The sequence below is a fragment of the Vicugna pacos genome, chromosome 23 (assembly GCF_048564905.1).
Source record: "Vicugna pacos chromosome 23, VicPac4, whole genome shotgun sequence".
NCBI classification, from domain to species: domain Eukaryota; kingdom Metazoa; phylum Chordata; class Mammalia; order Artiodactyla; family Camelidae; genus Vicugna; species Vicugna pacos.
The window spans coordinates 29,924,031-29,946,148 of NC_133009.1; the positions used below are offsets into that span (position 1 = coordinate 29,924,031).

A 22,118-nucleotide genomic window follows, 5' to 3' on the forward strand; every position below is an offset into this window, starting at 1 on the left:
TTAAAAAGTGGGCAGAGGACTTGAATAGATCTTTTTTTCCAGAGAAGATATACAAGTGGCCAAAAAGTACAGTGTTCAACATTACTAATCATCAGGGAAATGCAAATCAAAACTGCAATGAGATGTCACTTTGTACCTGTCAGAATGGCTATTATCAAATACAAAAAAACAAGTGCTGTGAAGATGTGGAGAAAAGGGAACCCTCGTGCCCTGCTGGTGTGAATGCAAATTAGTGCAGCGATTATGGAAACAACAGTATGGAGGTTCCTCAAAAAATTAAAAACAGAACTACAGTATGATCCAGCAATTTCACTTCCAGCTATGTATCAGAAGGAAATGAATTCACTATATGGAAGAGATGTCTGCACTCCCAGGTTCACTGAAGCATCATTCACAATAGGCAAGATATGGAAACAATCTAAGCGTCCATCCACAGATGAATGGATAAAGAAAGGTGATAAATACACACATACCCCAACTGGAAGGTTATTCAGTCATAAAAAGGAGATCCTGCCATGTGCAACAACATGGATGGACCTGGAGGACATTATGCTAAGTGAAATAAGGGAGACAGAGAAAGACAAATACTATATGATTTCACTCATGTGTGGGATCTAAAAAAGCTAAACTCGTCCAATGGTGGTTGCCAGGGACTGGTGGATGGAGGAAATGGGGAAATGCTGGTCAAAGAGTGCAAACTCTCAGTTATGAGACAAATAGGTTCAGAGGATCTCATGTGCAGCACAGCAACTCTAGTTCATAATACTGTACTGTACACTTGAAATTTGCTGAGAGAGATCTTGAGTATTTTCACCACACACTGCAACACACAAACACAAAGGATGGTAACTACGTGAGGTGAAAGATATGTTAATTAGGTTGATTGTGGTAATTATTTCACAATGTATACATATTAAATCATGTTGATCACCTTAACTAGATACAATCCTTACTTGTCAATTTTGTCTCAATAAAGCCAGAAAAAAGAAGCTACTAACAGAAATTCAGGCTATGACAATGTATTTAAATGAGGTACATGCATGTGTATGTGATACATGCATGTGTCTGCGTATATATGTGTATGCATGTATATGTGTGTGCATGAGTAAACCCACACATAAACATCCAAGGCAACATCTAAATATATCTTTAATCCTTAGCTTGCTATTGTTCATCTCTTCCTTTTTCTACATATCCTTTTTAATAAGCTCTAATTTGTTTATTTTATTCCAATCCTTTCTTTCTGTGCCAACTAAGACTGGGAACTTGTCATCTGCCAAGAATTAAGTCACTCGTCACTGCAGTAGTTGACCTTCAACAGATCCTGAAAGGAGTTCAGGGTGGAGATCAGGAATGAGTTGCTCTGTGCTCTGGGAAAACAGGCAGAACATGCCCTCAGATAGTCAGATATTTTCAGGAGAAGATTTTATGAGCCCAAATTCTTGCACCTTCTCATATCTAGAAAGGCACTAAAATAATTAAGAGAGACATCTGCTCCTCGTGACTAGCAGCAACTTTCATGAGACTAGCAGCAACCATCTGCAAAAATCTGTGCTTAATTGCATTCACCCAAATCGTATATATACTGACCTCCACTCTACCTCTTTGAAGCAGTTCCTCAGAGCTATCTGAGATGCTGACTTCTGGGGTATAAGTCTTCATTTTGCCCCAAATAAAAGTTAACTCACAACTCTCACATTGTGTATTTTTTCAGTCAACATCTGTATGTCCCTATAATACTAATTATGTGTTCATATAATAAAGTTAATATCTTTAACCTATATGTGTGTTTGCATGTGTGCTACAGTTTAAAGAAAACAAGGATACATGGTGATTTCACTAAAAAATAAAACATATTTATCTAACAAAGTAAATTTTGTAACATATGACCTTAAGATAAACTGTCAGTCCATCAGGAAAATTCAAAAGAAAATATTTCTATTAAAATTACCCTGAATTTCTAAATATAAAAAATGTATAAAAGTTGAATTTCAAAAAAAATTCACTGATAATCATGACTTGACTGGCAAAAAGATAACTGTGTATTAATTGTATAAAAACAAGGCACTTCTAAATTTGCTTTACTCATTAATTTAAATTTGCATTCAGGAATTTACACATATGTCATTTTCACCTTTGCTATTTCCATGCTTTAATTAGCTTCATTTAACTGAAATCTCTAGATAGGTCACAGTTCTCAAGTTTAATAAAATAGAGTGAAAAGGTTTTATAGAAATTCATAAATTATCGATATTCTTTGGAGTAATACATACATAATTTATTTCTTGTCGATATCCAGCACATTTTGTAACATTCAAGTAAATAGAAGAACTAATAGTGTTACATATGAAATCCTTCTTAGCAAGGTAATGGCGTTACTTCAGAGTTTAAAATCAAATCAAATTTAAGAATTCAGGGATATGGCCAATACATGTTTTACTTGAACACTATTTAACTAGAATGGCCTTTTGGATCACACTAATTAAAAAATCACATTAATTAAAATCAATCCTTCTAACTGTCAGTGCTCCCTTCTGCCTTCCCTACATTGTTTTTAATAGCACGCATCACAGTCTGACATGGAACTTTTTAATTGTTTATTTGTTTTTGTCTGATACCCATGCTGACAAGACAGGAGGATCGGATTTCATCCTTGTTCACTACTGTATCTCCAGAACTAACGACTTGGCCTGACACAGACAGCACCCAAAAACGTTTGCTGAAATGTGAAACGTGTCCACTAGTCGTTTTATGCCTTTTGTGTTTTTCCGAGGCTCCTGTTTGAAACAAGACAGTGGATTCTCAACGAGAAATGCCATCTAAGGCCGGTGTCCCCCAACCCGCCCATGAGACAGAGGAGGGCCCAGGAAACTCACCTGCCTGCATCTGGGTTCCAGGAGACACGCCTTCCCTGGTGAGCCGGGAAGAGGGAGAAAGCCGGTCACTCTGGTCATCCGCTCAGCATCTCCCCAGCCCAGCGCACCCCCTGCAGATCCGGAGCGACGGCGGAACCAAGTCCGGCCCATGGCCGGCGGCCCGGACGACAGGGAACCTCGTCCTGGGCTCGGGATCACCCACAAATAACAGACGGCGGCGCCCGCAGGGTCCTGGATCCCAGCCGGGCTCACAGTCCAACTTCAGGACAATCTATGCGTGAGGCGGGGTGACCCGGGGCTCACCAGCAGGCCTGTCTCCCGACACCCGACAAGAACATCGGCTGGAGCGGAAGGCCGCTCGGCCCACACCGGGCGCCTGAGCCAGGGACCCGCAGGCACCACGACCCGCTTCCTCCCGCAAGCACCACACATACTCCACCGCCCTGACCACCACGCGGAGCGGAAACGCCGTGTCTGTCCACCGGCGTCTGTAACGACGCGACAGCGCCGCTGAGCGTGACGTGTGACGTCAGAGGTCGTGGCGCCAGAGGCTGTGACGCCATGACGCCAGAGGTCGTGACCTGTGACGCCAGAGGACGTGATTGTGACATCGGAGGGCACATGTGGACTCTCATCCTCTCGCCTTTCCCTCTCCTGGCCAGATAAAGCTGCTGGGAGGTCCTGCGGGCCCAACGAGCGGCTTCCGCAAGGCTCAAATCCTCTTTGGGGCTGAGGCCATCGCTGCGGGAGGATGGGGCAGCCTGGACCCCTCTGCTCGCAGCCCCCAGGCCAGCGGAGGGCCAGTGGAGGGCCCGCCTCGCGGTCCTGCCGAGGTCAGTGTGACAGAACAGTGCGGACGGAGGGATGATGTGGACACCTAGGCTCGGAGGTGTGGGGCGGGCGAAGGAAACCCATCAGGGACCAAGGTTGCCACCTCCCAGGGTCTCTTCTGTATTTAGATTCCACTAAAATGACTTCTGCAAGCTTCCTTCTAACCCTAAACCCCCAAGGCCAATGCTCATCCGTCCCCTGTTTTCTATCCTCAATTCATTAGGAAGGTTTTTATTTTGAATTTTTTGTTGTTGTTGTGACAAAACATACATAATATAAAATGTACCATTTTAACATTACAAAAATTTGTTGAAATAACAAACACTGTTAACACGTTATTAAAAAATTAAGTTAAAGTTACCAAAGTAGGAAAAACTTACACAATAAAAACATTTAAATTATCTTCAACAAATGAAAACCATTGTAAAGAGGTTTATATTTCTATTCATTCTTTGCTTACTAAATCGAAGGCCTGTATCTGCTACTTAAAAGAAGAGATATTTTTAGATTAAAGAAACAAAATGTGTGTCATTCAAAACTATTTTATTTACAAGTTATAAAATTTTGCAAATAGTCTTACAAAAACTCAATGTAACCATCTTAAAGGATAATGGGGATTGATTGGCTTACACAAATAGAAAACCAAAAGTTAAGTCAGATAAGAACTTACCTGGCTGAAATTTTATAAAAGTCATAGTTTCTTTCTCATTTTCATCTCTGCCTTTGAAAATGATTTCTTCCACAGTTAGCTGCTAGAAGCTTCTGTGGGCTAAAACTTCCGTTGGTCAGGTCCAGTGGGAAGAGAATATTCCATTCCTGAAACCACAGTGAGGAGAGTGAAGAATTTTCTCTCCCGTATTTTCATGAGCCATCTCCAAAATTAGCCATGGCTGGATTGGGTTATATGGTAGTCCCTGAAGCCAGTTGTTTGATTGAGACCTTGGCATTGAATCTGAGATTGGAATGAATGTCACTGAAATAGCTTCGTTTTAAACAAGAGAGGAGAGATTCCCTGAGAGATATCCACAAGGTTCAGTTAGCCTGGCAAATGTGGGATAAATGCTGGGCAGCAAAATCATCTGCCTACTACAGAGATTTAGTCTGTTTTGGGTTCTATGGCTTGTATATTCTTACTCATTGCCAATCATAAAGTAAAATTGTACCACTGATAATTTTGAGAGGATATAAAGAGAAAAGGTCATTAAAGAATTCTGAGGCATTCTTAATTTTACTGGATTTCTCTTTTCTGTCTAGAATAGAGTAAAAGAGGGATAAGGAACTCTTGAGACATTTCCAGGAAACAACAGGACAAAAATACGCAATGATTAGAAAATAAGACCTGTGAGAAAGAATTAGAAGAAATGTAATCTCTGTAAGATAGATATTATGGCTAATTTGGTTATTTTAAGTAATGGAAGCATTAGCTCTGCTAGCCTTGTTTATCCTGATTTTTCCATCCCAAATTTCTGCTCACGTCCTACTTGATAGCTATAGGCTGAGTTTTAGTGTAGTACACGTATCAAGTCATAATAATTACAATAATAAAAAGTTCAGTGTTTGAGCATTCATGCATTATTTATTTTGCAAGAGACTTTATGTCAATTAACTCATTTTCTCATGGAACAACTTTAGTTCGTGTTACATAAAAAATGATTTTGAAGAGTTTTAATACTTGCACAGGTTCTGAGAGCTAGTGAATTTGAAGCAGCAGAATTTGATGACAAATCTTTCAGGCTGTAGTGAGTATGTGCCTCTCATAATTCCTGGATGCTGCTATTTGCCTAGAAAGCTTATCACATCACGTTTCTCAGATTCCCTATTGCTTTATGCTCAGCCATCGTAGTCCACTGGTCTTCCATTGACAATTTAATAAATGTGTGTGAAGAGCTATTACAATGTGCAAGTGTTGCACATATTGCTGGGCATCTAAGATGGATAACATAAAGCCACTGCCCTTAGGGAACACACAGTTTGCTGTGGAACGCAAGAAGGTAGACAGATACATAAATATTATGTGAGTTATGAAATTCTATTAATTGTAAATTAGGGTAATTATACTAATTATTGCACTGAGAACAACTAGAAAAACTGGAACAATTTAAAAGTTTTTCTTAGAGACACCAGAGTGCTAAATAGGTAGCAGAAGAAAAGCAGAATATCTCTGAGGAAAAGTAACATTATTTTGATTTCAAGTAATTTCTACTCATTTTCATGTACAAAATGTGGCACTCAATAATTAAGCACAGTGGAGAGCAAAAACTATTATTAAAAATGACAATAAAAATGCAACTGCATTAGATCCAGATAAATGAGAAAACAGACACAGAAGAATATCTTAAAATATCTGAGTAAAATCTGATATTTTAACTAGAACTCAGCCTGTAGGTGTCAGGTAGAATGTTGGCAGCAATTTGGGTGGAGGGTCAGGATGGACAGAGCCAGCAGAGCTAGTATTTCCATTATGTAAAATTACTAAATTACCATAATCTCTCTCTTATATAGATTAAATGTCTTCTAATTCATTTACTCTGAATGAAATCAGATTACTGTACATAATGAAATAAAAGACTAATATTGAATATTTCAAAAAGACAATACATGAAAGAGAAATGAAAGATAATGTTGTATCTAAAAATACAACTGAACTTAAATACTACATATAAACTTTACAATAGACTTTAAGCAGCTGAAAGATTTAGATAACTATCTGTGACGCATGCCAGGAAACATAACTAGAATGAAGCACAGCTAGGAAGGAAAGCAGGCAGAAGGAGGAAGGAACTAAGGGTGTGGTTTCAGTAAAGGCCAGCCTGACCCAACGGGAGCTCTGGGAAATAGGCTTTCGTATTTATGCATCAGTCATTCATGAACCGGACAAAACCAGTTGTAGGTGAGGGATGAAAACTCTCACTCTGGGTGTCCATGGAGACAGTGCAGCTCCCGAACCCCGGGGGCTGTCCTTGGCTCAAAGTCCCAAGTTCAGGTTATAGAACTCAAAAGCCCACCAAAGTTTGGTGAGAGGAGCATGAACATAATATAAGAGATCCAAAGGCACGTAGTGAAAATATCAACAATGTCTGCTAAAAATGGATGTCATCTTGAGGAAGAAAAACTGATAAAATCATACAGGTCATTCAAATAGAGAGAAACAATCTCCTGTCAAGTCTGAATGAAAAAGCAACTGACCAGATGAGAGCAGAGCTTTAGAGGCCAGGGTAACTAGCAGATAACAGGAACTGCTTATAGTTTGGTAAATGATAGGCAAGAACTTTTAATACAATTTCTGTAATTCTTGAGTACCCAGACTTTTAGATATCAGTAAAATTCATCAATGAATTTCAAAGACATGTTTGGCTTCCAATACACCCCTATTTGTTCATTTATTCTGTTTCCCTCCACTCTGTGCCTGTAACTATTGAGACATTGAGATGTGTGTATATATATATATATATATATATATATATACCCTGAGGTCATGAGAAGACATCAATTAATTATACAGAAAATGTAGATCAGCACACAGAGCCTATCAGTCAGAAATGAACTGTGTTAAGACAAGTTTAATCACAGAAAATAGTTGTTGCCCTCAGTGAGTCATAGCATTATATCACAAGATAATTTGTATTATGATAAACAGTAACATTTCAAATACCAAATAGCACTGTAAAAACACGCATAAATAAAACAGAGACTGTGATAAACAGTAACAGAGGACTTGTTGAGTGGCTGCGGAGCCTGTGACTTTGCCCTAGCAAAGCCCTCTCTCCACCTGAGTTCCTGCTCATCTTCTGAGCTTTGATTTTTAACCTTTCAGAAGAGTTTCTGAATTTTTCCAGTATGTTTACAGTAAGTTCCTCCCCTTACTAAAGTTATCCAGGATTTCTTAGAACAATATTGACTGAGGAGGAAACCAAATTAAAAAAACAATGCAATGAATTAGAATCAAATGAAATACGTATCTGAAACTATGATATTCAATTTAAGCAATTCCAAAGGAAAATGCAATTTATGTGTTTGTCTTTGGGTTGTAAATTAAACTGTGCTTCCTGAGAAGAATAAAAACACAGAACAATTTTTAAAAAAGAAAATATGAATTGTATTTAGAAATGAGTGAATAAGAAAATAAAAATAAAAATGTAATAATTGTAAGAGATAATTGGGAAAATGTATATAGCCCAATACAATATTTAATAATAAAAGCGATAATACCAATATTAACTGTATTCAAAAGAAGTTAACAGAAGTGTAAAGTTGCCCAACTTTTTCAAACCATATGACAGGGTGACATCAGCAAAAACGGTGGAGTATGAGACTCCGAAAATTCTCTTCTCTATAAAAAAAAAAGCAAGAAAACTAGCCCCGCCTCCAATAAAAAATCAGAATCAACTTTTCCAGAAATCTGAAAGCTAACCACCCTGGACAGCAGTCCTGAAGTGTTTGTTGAAGATCTCAGTAAGAACAGTGGGCTTTATGGCATTTTAATTCGCTGCATTTCTGGATCTCCTTCCTCAACTCTGTAGTATTCTTAAAAACTAGAAGCCTGGACTCAGGATGAAAACCAGTAGCCTGGCAGCCCCTGGGTGGGACAGATTAAGACTGGAGCTTTTTCAGGGCCCCATTCTCCGAGAATTTTCATATATAATTTATAAATGTTCATAATCATTTTAATCATTATAAGATTAATATTAAAAATTATTATGTACAAGAAGAAACAACTACAAATTAATTTCAAAACGACAGGAAACGCAATGTGAAAATGGACAAAATTGCAGAAAACAAGACTATGATGAGAAACTCAAATTCACTAGAAATCTGGCAAATTTAAATTAAAATATTAGGACTTACTACTTTCTGCTCCTCAGATGGCCAGATTTGGAAAGCTGAAGTATGCCAAGTCACAATGAGCAACAGGAAGCAGGAGCTCACATACTTTGGGAGAGCGAGTATGACCTCATACTTTTCTCTTGGTGAAGCCATCCATTTAGTGTATGAGCCATTTCACTCAGTGAAGTGTCTCCCTGCCCTGTGACGCAGCCAGTAATAGCACCAAGACTTTTACCACTGAATCAGTTTTACACTTTTTGGAGATTAGCTGCCTGTGCATCAAGAGGATAACTGATGAGTAAACTGGATGGATGCCTATTTATTATGCAGCAGGAGAAGCAATGATTTGCATATATATAGAACAACATAGGTTCGTATTTTGAAACTAATTTTAAAACAAGTATAAAAGTAGCAAGTACATATTATAATATCATTCAAGTAAGCTAGAACATATATATAAACCATCCTTATATCAAAAACGTGCATGTTCAAAGACATACATGAAACACGTGGAAGTTGGTACACGTAAAGACAAAGGAATGGGGACAATTTCCAGGTATAAATGCGAAAAACCGAAAAAAAGTTTTTAAGTGAGGAAGTGCTTGGTGGGACCCATAATGAAAAAAAAAAAGATGTTGAAAACAGGGGAATAAAATCACAAGAAACTTCTGCAGGACAGATGAAGGAAGGAAGGGAGGAGGAGAGGGATAATGAGAGATAGTAAGAAGAGAGGAGGAGTTCACATTTGGATTTTTTTGTGTGTTTGTTATATGTTTCCATGCCTGTACAATCTTTCCACACTTTCCTTGAGGCCATATTAATTCCAACAGAAGTCTTTTAAAAAACACTTTATACTTTCCAGATAGTCGGCTAAGTCCTTTAATGCTTCAGATGTGCCTCAGAGCCTTTAATCCTTTATTTGGGAAAATATATTCTAGTTACATATGAAAAGTATAAAAATCTTAAACACAGATTTTCTTAAATTTGGCATATACTCTGTTTCCTCATAAGAATGTTAACTCAATAGATCTCATTCCACCATTTCTCCCTAAAATGATACAGATAATAAATCAATTAAAAAATAAGTAGGAAGGCAGAATTCTGGGCCTGACCATTCATAATATGAATTAATTGCATTATAATTTTGAAGATAATCATCTTTAAACATATCTTAATGAAATCATTTATGCCTTAGGAATTTACTTTACTAAATAAAAATAGAGAATGCAACAATGAAGCATTTGCATGTGAGAGTAAATGAATAATAAATGAAAAAATGGGATTACTAGTAGAAACAAAACTAGTACAACTATCACTCGTAACTAGTCATTGAGATTTCAGTTGAATTTGAACTGATTTGTTCATTTACTCTATAAGAAATTTGTACTTCCTCCAGGTCAGTGGTAACAAACTAGAGGCTCAGATTTCCATCCATCCTTCTGTTTAGTCAGATCATTTCCCCTAACTTCTGTTTAAGAGGAGGATTGTCCTTATATTAGTGTAAGAAAGCTAAGGAACGAGAGCAAATACAGCATGTGATACCAAATTTTTTTCTTAACTTGCGGTATGAAGCACATTAAATATATGTTTATATATTTTGTTAATAGTACTTTTGTTTCCACTGTTTGCCATGAGTTTCAAAAATGGAGAGGAAATGCAGTTCCTTTATTTGTTCTTAAAGATTTGTGTGGGTAACTGAATTTAAACAATTTAGATGCATTAAATGGAGATTGGAAATCCTTTGATATATGTTCTGTGAGACACCTTTCTCCTCTTTATTTTCCAGTCAGTTTATTCTCTCTTATGTCTGACAGGAGCTTAGAAATTTAGAAATTACCTTATTGTGTTAACTCTATAATCTTTCTAAGGGCTGAGAATCAATTTACAAAATGTAAATATGATTTATATACTTACCTAAAGGATGTTTCTCGAAAATAAACAGTTTCTCAAAGCTGTTTAAAAATCAGATGCAACTAAATATTTCCTATAATAATTTTCTACAGCTATTATGTTTCTAGAAATGCACGGATTTAAACATTTCTTTTAAAGGCAACAATTCGATCATAAGATTTTTCTGAAATCAATATTTATAAATATTTTCATAGCTTATGGGACAAGATCTCCCTCATTTTTCTAATATTTTTCTAAGATTTTTAAAGTAGATATTTTATTCACTTTCACTTTTAGAAAATTTTATGACTATTAAATTGTATGAAAAACACTCTGGAATTTTTGAAGATTTCAGTGAATTTTTAGAATAATTTTGGAAACAAATGGGTGTCTTAATGATACAGATGTAGGTTTCCGTTATCCCAAGCCTTACTTACGTTTTGTAAGTTCTCATTTGTTATCAATTATATTGCTATCCATTTGATAGCGTGCATTACTGTTGTGAGTGGGATTTCTGTTCCATTACATAGTCAATTGTTTTACATTTCAGTTGTTTCAAGTGTCAGTTTGAAGGATGTGCATATTATCTTCTCCTGGAAATCTTGAAAAAAATTGTCTAAAACTGCTCCTGACTTAACTTTAAGGGAGAAATTTTTCCTGTCTTTCTACTATAGTAGTGTCTTTGGATTTTTACATGCTTTTGATCAATTTTGATATATTTAATTTTTCATTCTATGATTTTATAGAGAATCATAGGGCATTATGTATCTTTCAATTGGAATTTATGTACTTTTATTTATAGCATTTTCTTTTTAGGACTGGTACATGGGAGAACAGACAAATTCCAAGTTAAAATTAGACCTCTTAAAATGTATCTGCTTTTCAGTTTAGGATCCTTCACTGAAATGACAGAATTCTTTCCTAATGACCTGAGAACTTCATCTGCTGGCACTCATAAGGGGTTGATCCCTATGTGACCTGGCAGCGTCTGGCTGCTAAACCAGCTGGCACCCGCTGGGACTTGACTAATGCCACTTCTAGTGGCCTGGCAATCAGACTTAGCATTTCCCTGCTGTCACTCATGACAATTTGAGTTCCTTCTTGAGTTTGCCAGGTGAGGAAATGACACCTAATAATACGGTGGGAGTGATCCCAATATATTATCGCCTGTCAGTTGCCTAAGTTATTAGAACTAAAGATGAAGACCTTTTCTAACTGCAGGGTTTCTGGCTCTGTAACCTGAACAAGAAGGACAAAGTGCAGAAATCCATAACGAACCAGACTGTTACTCAGAATGAGAACGTGTAGCCATCTTTCAGAGGAGACTCTCTGGGCTCCTAAATGGAGATTTGTGGGGAGGTTGCCTGTACTTAGTATGGGTACAGAGACTTGGGGCCACAGATGAAAATGAAGCCCCTCTTGGACCCTGTGGATTCTGTTGGCATCAGAGTGGCACAGCAGAAGTACTCGTAGAGAACTGTAAATAACCCCTTCATACTGGAAATTTGTCAGGAAGCATAGATTTGCTGTTCTTGAATACCACGGGAGAGGCGCCATCAGGTTAAATCACAATCTGCTCCTTACTCTGTCCCATGCATACATTTGTCCAGTCACAAAAAAACCTTTAAAATTAATAACACGAGTTCTTATTTCCATTAATAGAATGCTATAACAATCTTTGCAATATAGAGCACTTTTTTTCCTAGTTAGCTAACAGGGAAAATTTATCTGGCTGATTGGTTCCTATAACTACCTTATAATTGGTTTTTTAAAGAATTTGATTATCTTAGATCTCTATTGATATTTATAAGGTTGTGGTGTATTACTGTAAGTCTCTATGCTTATATACCCTTAAAGGTAGCCCAGGGTAATTTTATATTTGAGAACGGAATTCCATCTAATCAAAACAGTTAAAATTACAGGTAAATCCTCCAGGCCAGGTATAAAGGCACTCAGTTCAATGTATTTTTTTCCCTTTTGTCAGGAAAATCAGTCTGCGACAAGTCTAACTCTAGTTCTGAAGAGTAAGCAGAAGCCGTGGATTTTTTTTTTTTAATTTGGGAGGTTTCTGTCATAACTCCAATTCTTCTTCTCAACATATATTTACTCCTTTTATACTGCCTGACAGTTTTGAGTGTTCAGTCAGTGTTGTAATCAGCTTATTAATATTTTCTATACTCAACTTCAAAATTCTCCATAACTGTGATTTTCTCTAATACATTCATATTATTGTTTACTTTTCATTTCTGTTTTTTCTGGATGTTGTTTATCTATTTTGTAGTTGGTTTTAAAAATCCACCTATTGTTTATTTTTTGATAACTTCATTTTTCTCCCTTAATTTCCATTTTCATCTTATCAGTTCCATCTACTTTCTTTCATTTTGTTGTATTCTTTATCTTCTGCTTTGTTAACTAAAATTAAATACTTACGTTATTTAATTTTGGGCTTTATTCGTAAGTCCAATAGTTTATCTATAAAACAGAATTGCTATGCATTAGAAGCTACATAAAATTTAATTAAAAATAAAATATCAGTTGAGATATAATTAAATAAAAAGTTGAATATCAGTTTTTCTTCCTTAAATCATATATCCAGAAATTAAGAACATTATTCAGAAGTTATTTTGTGTGTGTGTATATATATATATATATATATACACACATACAAATAGATTCGATATTTAAATTTGTACAGTTTCTTATATAATAAAGGCTGATATTTTGTAGCACATACTGTATTTTATGTTACTATTTTTTAAAAATTGTATTATATTTGCAACTGCTATTTAATGTGAATCTGTAAAGATAAACCTCATTACTTTGCTTGTATTCATAGTAATTTATGTCATATTTGTGAATATTTAGGTTGTTTGATTTATTTTGTCATTGCAAAAATGTTTCAATAAATATTCTCAAACTTAGTGTTTTATAATTGCACTGTTAAATAATGATAGCCACTGACACATGTAGCCTTTTAAAATTAAGTATGTTTTCTTATAAAATAAAACTAAGAATTCAGTTTCTTGGTAGAGTAGCTACATTTCAAATGCTCAGTAACCACATGTTGCTAGAAGTCATCATGTTAGACAGAAAAGACATAATAAAACATTTTCACTAACTGAAAGTTCTATTGGCCAGTTCTGATTATACATTCTAGCAGGTATTATTGGAAAGGCTTTGAGATCTAAGATTTCATGTTTAAGTGTTTGTAGATTTTAAATTTGCATGCAGCCAAATAAAATGATTGTAGAATTTAGCAGTCACAGTAACACGGCATGAAAGTATCTAATTTTCCGTATTTTCATCAACAGTGGATATTATCTTTAAAATTGTTTTTCTCAAAATAAAAGGAAAAATAGTTTCTTGTTGCTATAGTTTTTATTGCAGTTCATCACTCATATTTGTTGAAATTTACATTTCTGATTCTTTACATTGCTTAAATTATCTTTTTATATTATGTATTCTATTAATATATTTTTATACTCAGAGATTGTAAATTATCAGTCATGGACTTAACCTTCTTGATTCTAGTCACGTCTGTGTACATTTTTCACTATTTTTATCTAGAACCAGCAGTGAATTTATTTGTTATGCCAGTCCTCATTTTTTCTTTCTTCATAGTATTGTTTTCATAGTATCCATGCTGTTGTTTTTCTTCACATTCATCCCCTATATGGGAAGATTTATCTAGCTCTTGTCTTAACAGGTGAGGTGAGGGAATTGACCTTGAATTCCACTTCCTGTTAACTGGCACCAATTCCAGATTCTATTTTCGAATCTGTAACAGAAGGGAAGGCTGATGTGCATAGTCCCCTGTCCAATTCCCCATTTCTGGCAGTTCTTCATCTTTTGGCCCTGCTCTACTTTGATTAAGTGTTTTTCCGAACATTGTTTCCAGGTTTTCTGGTATTGAGCCAAAGAGCTGAGCCAATGCTGTACGCTGAGGACTGCACCCGTCAGCCAGCACTGCGACCAGGTTATGTTTTCTTTGCCCTTACTTACAGCAATTTCCCCGTGGGAGGTCCCACTCTCCTCATAATGCACTTTGCCGTCACCTGTTTGTTCCTATGTTCTTCCAGTTATTAGCAGTGATTTGAAATCTCCATTTCAGGGAAGAGCTGCAAAACAGTATTTTAGAGAAGGTCTCTGCTTGTCAGAGATTCCGTGTCTCTTACAGCAAGTTGATCAATGGCGGTAGAATTATGAAACATCTTAACATTTCTAAGATAGGCTTTTAGAAGATTAGGGATTCAGTCTATGAGTTGAAACCTGGCTCTGTATCTTTCCATTTTTCCTCCATCTAACTCTAACTATCTCATATTAGTGTTAATTCATACAAGCTACCAATATTAGGTTATCTGTCAGAATTACTATAGAAAGCTGCTAAAGGTTTTAAAAATATTTCACTGCATCTCCATCAGTATTTAATGAATAGTTGTGGGAAACTCCCTTGGGGCCTGCAAACCAGCTGTCACCTTGAACCAGAAATCTCTGATCATAAAATTTCAAAAATAATATATTTTACTATAGCTGACAGTAAATACTGATAAAGCTAGCACTCACGCTGTTCTAGAAGACAGAGATTCATTTTAAAATGAATTTGATATGTCAGAACACCTCTTCAGTTCCACAAGTCGGGATTGTATTGAAGTATATTAATGTCAAGGATTCTTGTTAAAAAAAAAAAAAGAAAAAAGCAATGTGAGAGAATTCCTTAGTGAAAGAAGCAAGTTTCTAAGAATATCTCTTTAAAAAGTGTATTGTGAATGAATTGGGACATACATTTATTCAGTAGATACTTTATACATTTGTTTGAATAAAATATTTAAATAGAATGTCTCACATTATCTTAATAGTAATACTAATAGCGTATTCTTCTATGTTACCAAAATTGTCCATCAGTTGAACTGTCTCAGTTTCACACTACAATTCTCTACAAGCCAAAGTATGTCTGTGTTTGAGGAACTTAGCAATAAACAAAAGTCATGTATTTTATTGCCCTATAGAATGTATTTTAAAAATGCCCAAGTGTGTTGTGCAAATCTGCCTTTCAAAAACAATTTTAACAGTAAGCAAAGTGCATAGTTTTGAGGAGAAAAAGGATAAGTCTCTGCTAAAGACTGAACATGGTTTGTGAAGTGTAGGAGTTTTTTTCTCTGTAAAAATAGTATCAGCCTTTCTCTTTTGTGCAAAATGCCTAGATGTTGTGGCAGTGAAAAAACTCAAGACTACAACTCATCTGGTAGAAAACACTTATTCTGTTTCTCACTGCTGTGACAGTGGTAATGATGAGGGAAGTTGCCACCTCTTATAATCAAATTGTTCTTCCATATTTTTTGGACTTAGAATATGGTATGTTTATAATTCATCCTTAATTATATGTTAAAAAAACTGGTAGCATTATATAAAATTAACATGTGGTAGAAAATAATAATAAGCATTCATATTTTTATCATGTTGTCTGTGCCAGAAACTGTAGGAGGAAATCTTAATAAATGATCTCATATATTTTTCTCAGACATCCTGCAGAGGAAGAGATTGATAGCCCTGTTTTTTTTTTTGTTTTGGATGTGGTAGCTTCGAGTTAGATAACTCTTGAGTGACTTGCCAGGACCACAGAATAAATGTCAGACTGTATTTTATAAGTTTGGTCCTCAAAAGACATTGGCTGTTTGAATCCTTACAACTAAGTGCCTCAAATACTTCCAGAAGCACTATAAAAATAGATGAAGCACTATTCAAAGTATAAGTCTAGTCTATGATGACTTACCCTACATTAAACATTTTTATAGAAAATTTTGTAGTTTTAATCTTCAGTATTGTGCAGATTTTAAAAGTCCCCTTTTCTTTGTACTTAGATGTTTATATATGCAATTTGATCATTTATTGTCTATCTATACATGTCTTCTAGAATAAATAAATATATGAAAAGTTTCTGGAGTCACTGGTGACATTTTGGCACTATTCTGTATAGAGTAATTATATCTAATTTGAGTGAATAATTGCCTGAGTCAACACTGGTGATATATAAACCTATAATGTTATGTCTAAAAATTAAATAGTTATGGGTATCTTTAGGGTTTACAGTCCAAAAAGGGACATTTAGAATTGTGACTCCAAATCAGCCAAGTTATCAAAAGTGGGTATCTTTTAATATGGTTGTGTTTCAATATCTTTCTCACTATGTTGTGTACAATAAAATGATACTTTTTTTTAAAAAAAATAATTTTACTCAAAATAATGATCTCCACTTAGTTTTTTTTTCCCTAGGTCCTGATCAAGTTTCTCTAGTTTAACAACTATGTATACAATTTTTTCCAAGGGAGGAACATGACAAATTACTTTTTGTAATGGTAGCTCCTATAGGATATTAACCTGGAAATCTCAGTGTATTAAGTAAGAAATGTTGATTTTTAGTATATGTAATGCAATGATAGTTTCTTTCCTTCACTTAATTAAATCTGCAATTGTTTCTTCTTCGTTGTCCTCTTTCTTTTTTTTTATATGTGAAGTGTACTTTATGGCTCTCTGCTGACTCTTTTTGCACGTCCTTCCCTATCCCAATTCATTTTCAATGTGCACCTCTGAATTTTCTTCTAGCCTGATAGCAAGTAATATCCCAAACCAGGATCAATACAATTTACTGCCTTTAAACACACACATACGCGTATAAACACACACACACACACGCACACACACACGGTTGATGAGTGCTGGAAAAAATAATGCAGTGGTACACGAGCACAGAGTGGGCCCTAAATGCTTTCTGACACCGCTATTATTCCCAATTTAGCTCTTTACAATAGTCTTCCAGGTAGCCATTTTGAATTCCTCAATTTCTCTCAAATTCTTAACCTGGACACCTATTTTCTCAGTTTCAGAACTGGCATTGTCTTAAAAAAATTAAATTTCATGACTTAGATGCATTTTAAATCTCACTTTCAAAGACTTTTTTTGAAGAAACTGTGTTTTTTTTCTATTCCCAGTCCTAATGTAAAGGGTGTTTCTCTTATCTGTAAAACTGTAGTCTGGGTTCCATTCCCTCCACTCTTTCCAGAGGCCTCATTTGATTGATCCCAAATAATTTTGCTCTCTTATATCAGTCTCTCCTATCTGCACATAAACATTCTTAAATTCCAATATAAATAAAACCAAACAAATGACAACAACAACAAAACAATCACCTTTAACACTCACTTTTGCTTTAACTACTAGAAAAACACTCTTACATTAAGAAAAGAAATATTAAAATATATATCCACATAAACTTTCTCCCCTGCAGTTCCCACTTTTGCTTACACCTCTCATAAAAACTAACGTCGTAACATCACTCAGAGATTTTAGCTAAAGCCAGACTCCCAGCAATATTGATTACTTTGGCAATTCCTTTTGTTTCTCAAGTTATCAGTCTAGTGAATTTACTTTTTCTGGTCATAGCATTTTCTGTCCTTCACTGTCACGATCAGGGAAGTAAAACTGCATAAGGTACACTGAATAGCCATTGTTTTCAATCAGGTAGATTAATAAATATAAATGCGGGTTAAAGTTGGAGGATGAGATAGATATATCTATTGATATAGATACAGATACAGATAGCTAGGCATTTTAGTTTTCCATTTAAAAACCTATTGATTAAAAATCCTTGGTAATTGCAAGAGATAATGGCTGCTGTTTTATGGTAAAGCCTTCTGCTAGCAGAATTTATAGAATTATAATGTTGAAATATGTCAATATTTGTTGCTTAGTTTAGCCAGAACATGAAAATGAAGAACATGAAGCAATATGTCAGTAATTATTGACAATTTATTCTTTAATGAGTATTGAGGTAGATACCACAAGTATATTAATGAGTAAAATACTTCCAAACTATTTTAAAATAAATGTTTTTATTACATGCATTTGATAGATTGGAAACACAGATAAAAATGGATAAGTTGATCAAGGTGTGGCCCTAGAGATCACACTCTTAACTGCAAGACAAAGAGATTTTTCTCATCTCTGGACTTCACTGTTGTTGTTTTTTTTGACTCTGTGGCCTTAGATGCTCTTTTCTTGAACTAAACAGTGCTTATGAAACTATGCACTTAAGTTAGCTTTAAGTGTGTTGAGGAATACATGGCTGCACTACTTACAATGGAGATAAATAAGCATAATCTTATTAAATGTTGGGAGACAGCTAATATAAGGCACACATTTTTTTGGTTTCACATTCTTTTTCATTAAAGGTTATTACAAGATATTGAATATAGTTCCCTGTGCTACACAGAAGAGATTTGATTTTATCTATTTTTATATATAGTAGCTAATATTTGCAGATCTCAAACTCCCAAATTTATCCCTTCTGACCCACTTACTCCCTGGTAACCACAAGATTATTGACTATGTTTGCAAGTCTTTTTCTGTTCTACAGATGAATTCATTAGTGTCTTTTTTTTTCTCTTAGATTCCATATATAAGTGATATCATATGGTATTTTTCTTTCTCTTTCTGGTTTACTTCATTTGGAATGATGCTCTCCAGGTCCATCCATGTTGCTGCAGATGGCATTATTTTATTCTTTTTTATGGTTGAGTAGGATTCTGTTGTATAAATATACCACAACTTCTTTATCCAGTCATCTGTCGATGGACATTTAGGTTGTTTCCATGTCTTGGCTATTGTATATAGTGCTGCTGTGAATATTGGGGTGCATGTATCTTTTTGAGTTAGAGTTCCCTCTGGATATATGCCAGGAGTGGATAAGGCATGTTTTACATTTTCAACAGTACCTTTAAAGACCATTCTAATATGAGCTTTTCTAATAAAAATATTTATTTCCTTCTATCAACATCAAGTCCTCTCTTTCTGCAACACCGAGTTTTCTATTTCAATATTTTATTATTTAATTATTTTGTCTTTTTTAAATTTTGGCTCATCATCCAGTTGACATTCCCCAAGCTCATAATCACTTCTCACACTAAGTATCTTAATTTGTGTTATTCCATGTCCCTTTTGCATATCTAAATCCATCTTTTCTTTACTGCTAGATTGAATATAACTTCCCTTATGAAATGTTAGGCATATCTGTTCATCTTATTTGTATTTTGTACCTCAAATATTAAGGGACTTTTAGTCAACCTTACTCAAATTAATATGTCCCTTTATCATCAGTTACTTTGATCTTTTTATATTTTAAGTAAATGCTTAGCTCAGATTCAAATTCCTGTATCTCAGTTACATATCTCAACATTTTATCCCTGCTTAGTATATTAATTTTTACTTTTGAAAACTCAAACTGTACAGCATTCTATCATGTGATCAAATGAGAAGCTAGAGAATAGTTGATTTGCAAATTCAGTATTATATATAAATCAGTGTAGTATTAGTGTTCAATGGATAGTCATTTTTAATTATTACATTTATTAAGTATATACATTTTGGATGTGCACATTAGCTTACATTATTTCTTAAGAAGTGTATTTAATATAGAATGAGACTATCAGAATATTTATGTAATCAGTATTCCTTCTGCATAGTTCATAATTATGAACATTTCTTAATTTTATTCTTTTTATTTTTTACTGTTTACATCTAACTTGCAACATGCTGGGAAATTCACTTGACATTAACATTGATTTGTTTTTTCAAGGGTAAGAGAAATAATCGCTTTCGTTATCCATAGTAATCATATAAATGTGTTAAAGCACTGAAGAACACAAAACTAAAATTTCTTATGGGTATCGTTTCTTATTAAAAGCTTAGCATATCAAAAAATAAATATCTGAGTTAACAGAAGTCAGTGAAACTTTTCTCTGTGATTTTACCACTACTGAGCTGCTTTTAGTCACGTACACAGGCCAACTCTAAAAATGACAAAAGATGAAATGCTTTGTTTAGAAGTCTGATGACATGTTTCCATTACTGAGGTCATAGTAGAAAAGGTGTCTTGGCCGTCTGCCAGTGCCACGTGGGTACTTAATTCCATTTTTATTTGAATCTGTGTGACCTAGTCTTCACAGCTACATCCATGATAAACGAACATCTCATTTTAGTAACATATACTATAGTAACTGGTATCTGCAGTTTGGCACATTGTTAATTAAATATTGATTTGTTGAATGAACTCTAAGCCTTCAGTATTTTTCTAATTAGAATAATGCCTTTTCCATACACTGGCAGTTGTGTTTCTCTTTTAAAAGTAAAAGACACATAGAAGTAGTTCAAAAGTATGAATTATTAAGCATATTGTCCTTCAAGGTGTGGTTAATAAAGTAGACATATTGTAATAGGTTCAGGCAAATTGCTTTTATTGCTTATAATAAAGAAAGACTTCATGCTTCTAATCCAGTTTGGTAATGGCAAAATGCAGCATTTAATAGTAGTGGTATGGCCTTAGGATAATACATTTACTCTGGAGATTTTACTCCATTCTCAGTGAGCAGCTATCCAATTGGATTATTGTAGGCCATATTAAAGTTTAAGAGCCTTAAATGTCTAAAACAAAATTATTTCTTATTTTAAATTGTTGTAAATAAATCTATATCAATTGAATTATTCCTAATAAAAGCAATATTGCATATAAATAGGATTCTTTATATAAAGGAATCTCTTTAACACTCCTGAGTCTGGAAACTAATTAAACATGAAGAAAGCCCATGATATAATAGAAAACATTAAAAAGGCAGCAAAAAGGCAGGATCGGAAGATTTTATTTTAATTAATTAATTAATTTATTTATTTATTTATTTTTACCGTAATGGAGTTTCCAGACATAGAGTACTGTGCACAATGTTATAAGAGGTCTTGACCATGAATTGCCCTTTGAAGAAAAAGATGAAGCTTAGGAAGCAAATGCTGATGTTGGAAAAAGACATAAAGTGATGACCATGCTTTAAAAGGTTTTCCCAGAGTTTATCCCTTTTAATCCACAAAATTATATGAAGTAATCTGTTCTTCTTCCACTCTCTTTTCTCCCTTGTTTTAAAACTCTCTCTGTGTAACTTTTTTCTTGTTAATGTGGTAGTTTGGTTGGAAATTATGTTAAGTATATAGTCGTTCACAAATACTTATGAACAATGTGCAGTGTAGAGAACAAAAATGCAGAAAATACCAGCTTAAGAAATAGAGTTTAATTGGTATCTTTGAAATACTACCTGCACCTCCCTTCCTGACTCCATCTTTTTTACAGCCCCACAGTGGAAAATATTATTCAGATTTTTGTCTTTATAATCACATCACTTTTCTATATTTTTCTCCATGTATGTTGGTTCAGTTTGATTTTTTTTAACTAAATACACTATAGCTATTTTTCTGTGATTCATGTTTCACTCAATGTTTTATTCCAATTTAGCATAGCTAAATAGAACTATTCATTTTTGCTTTTTTAAACTTCTGGATAGTATTCCATTTTATGAACATAGCACAATTTATCCATTTTACTCTTGAGTAATACTTATATTTCCTTCACTTGGGGCCACAAGAAACAAGACCACAATAAATACCATTTGACAACAATTTATTTTTCTTTAACACACTAGAGGGTTTTTTTTTTTGAGTACGTAAAAAAGTAGTATTTCTGGATCTTAAATATTGAAGAAGAAAAAAAATGGCAAAAGTGGTTAGCTCACCCCTTTATTAAGAAGACTGCAAGGTAGAAGCAGCTTAATAGTATTGTGTCAGGCAGTAAATGTCCTGAAGAATTTATAGGTTGGACAAACT

At 34.7% G+C, this 22,118-nt stretch overlaps 1 protein-coding gene across 1 annotated transcript in view; it reads right to left on the reverse strand.

The window, feature by feature from the left end:
• LOC140688657 (uncharacterized) overlaps positions 1-3,439 on the reverse strand; it is a 103,702-nt gene extending 100,263 nt beyond the window's left edge. The window contains exons 1-2 of the mRNA XM_072948259.1: positions 3,180-3,439; positions 2,877-2,911 (exon numbers count right to left, since the gene is read on the reverse strand). Of these exons, the coding sequence (XP_072804360.1) occupies positions 2,877-2,911; positions 3,180-3,439 (295 nt within the window). The remainder of the gene's footprint in view (positions 1-2,876; positions 2,912-3,179) is intronic.
• Between the last annotated feature and the right edge of the window lie 18,679 nt (positions 3,440-22,118).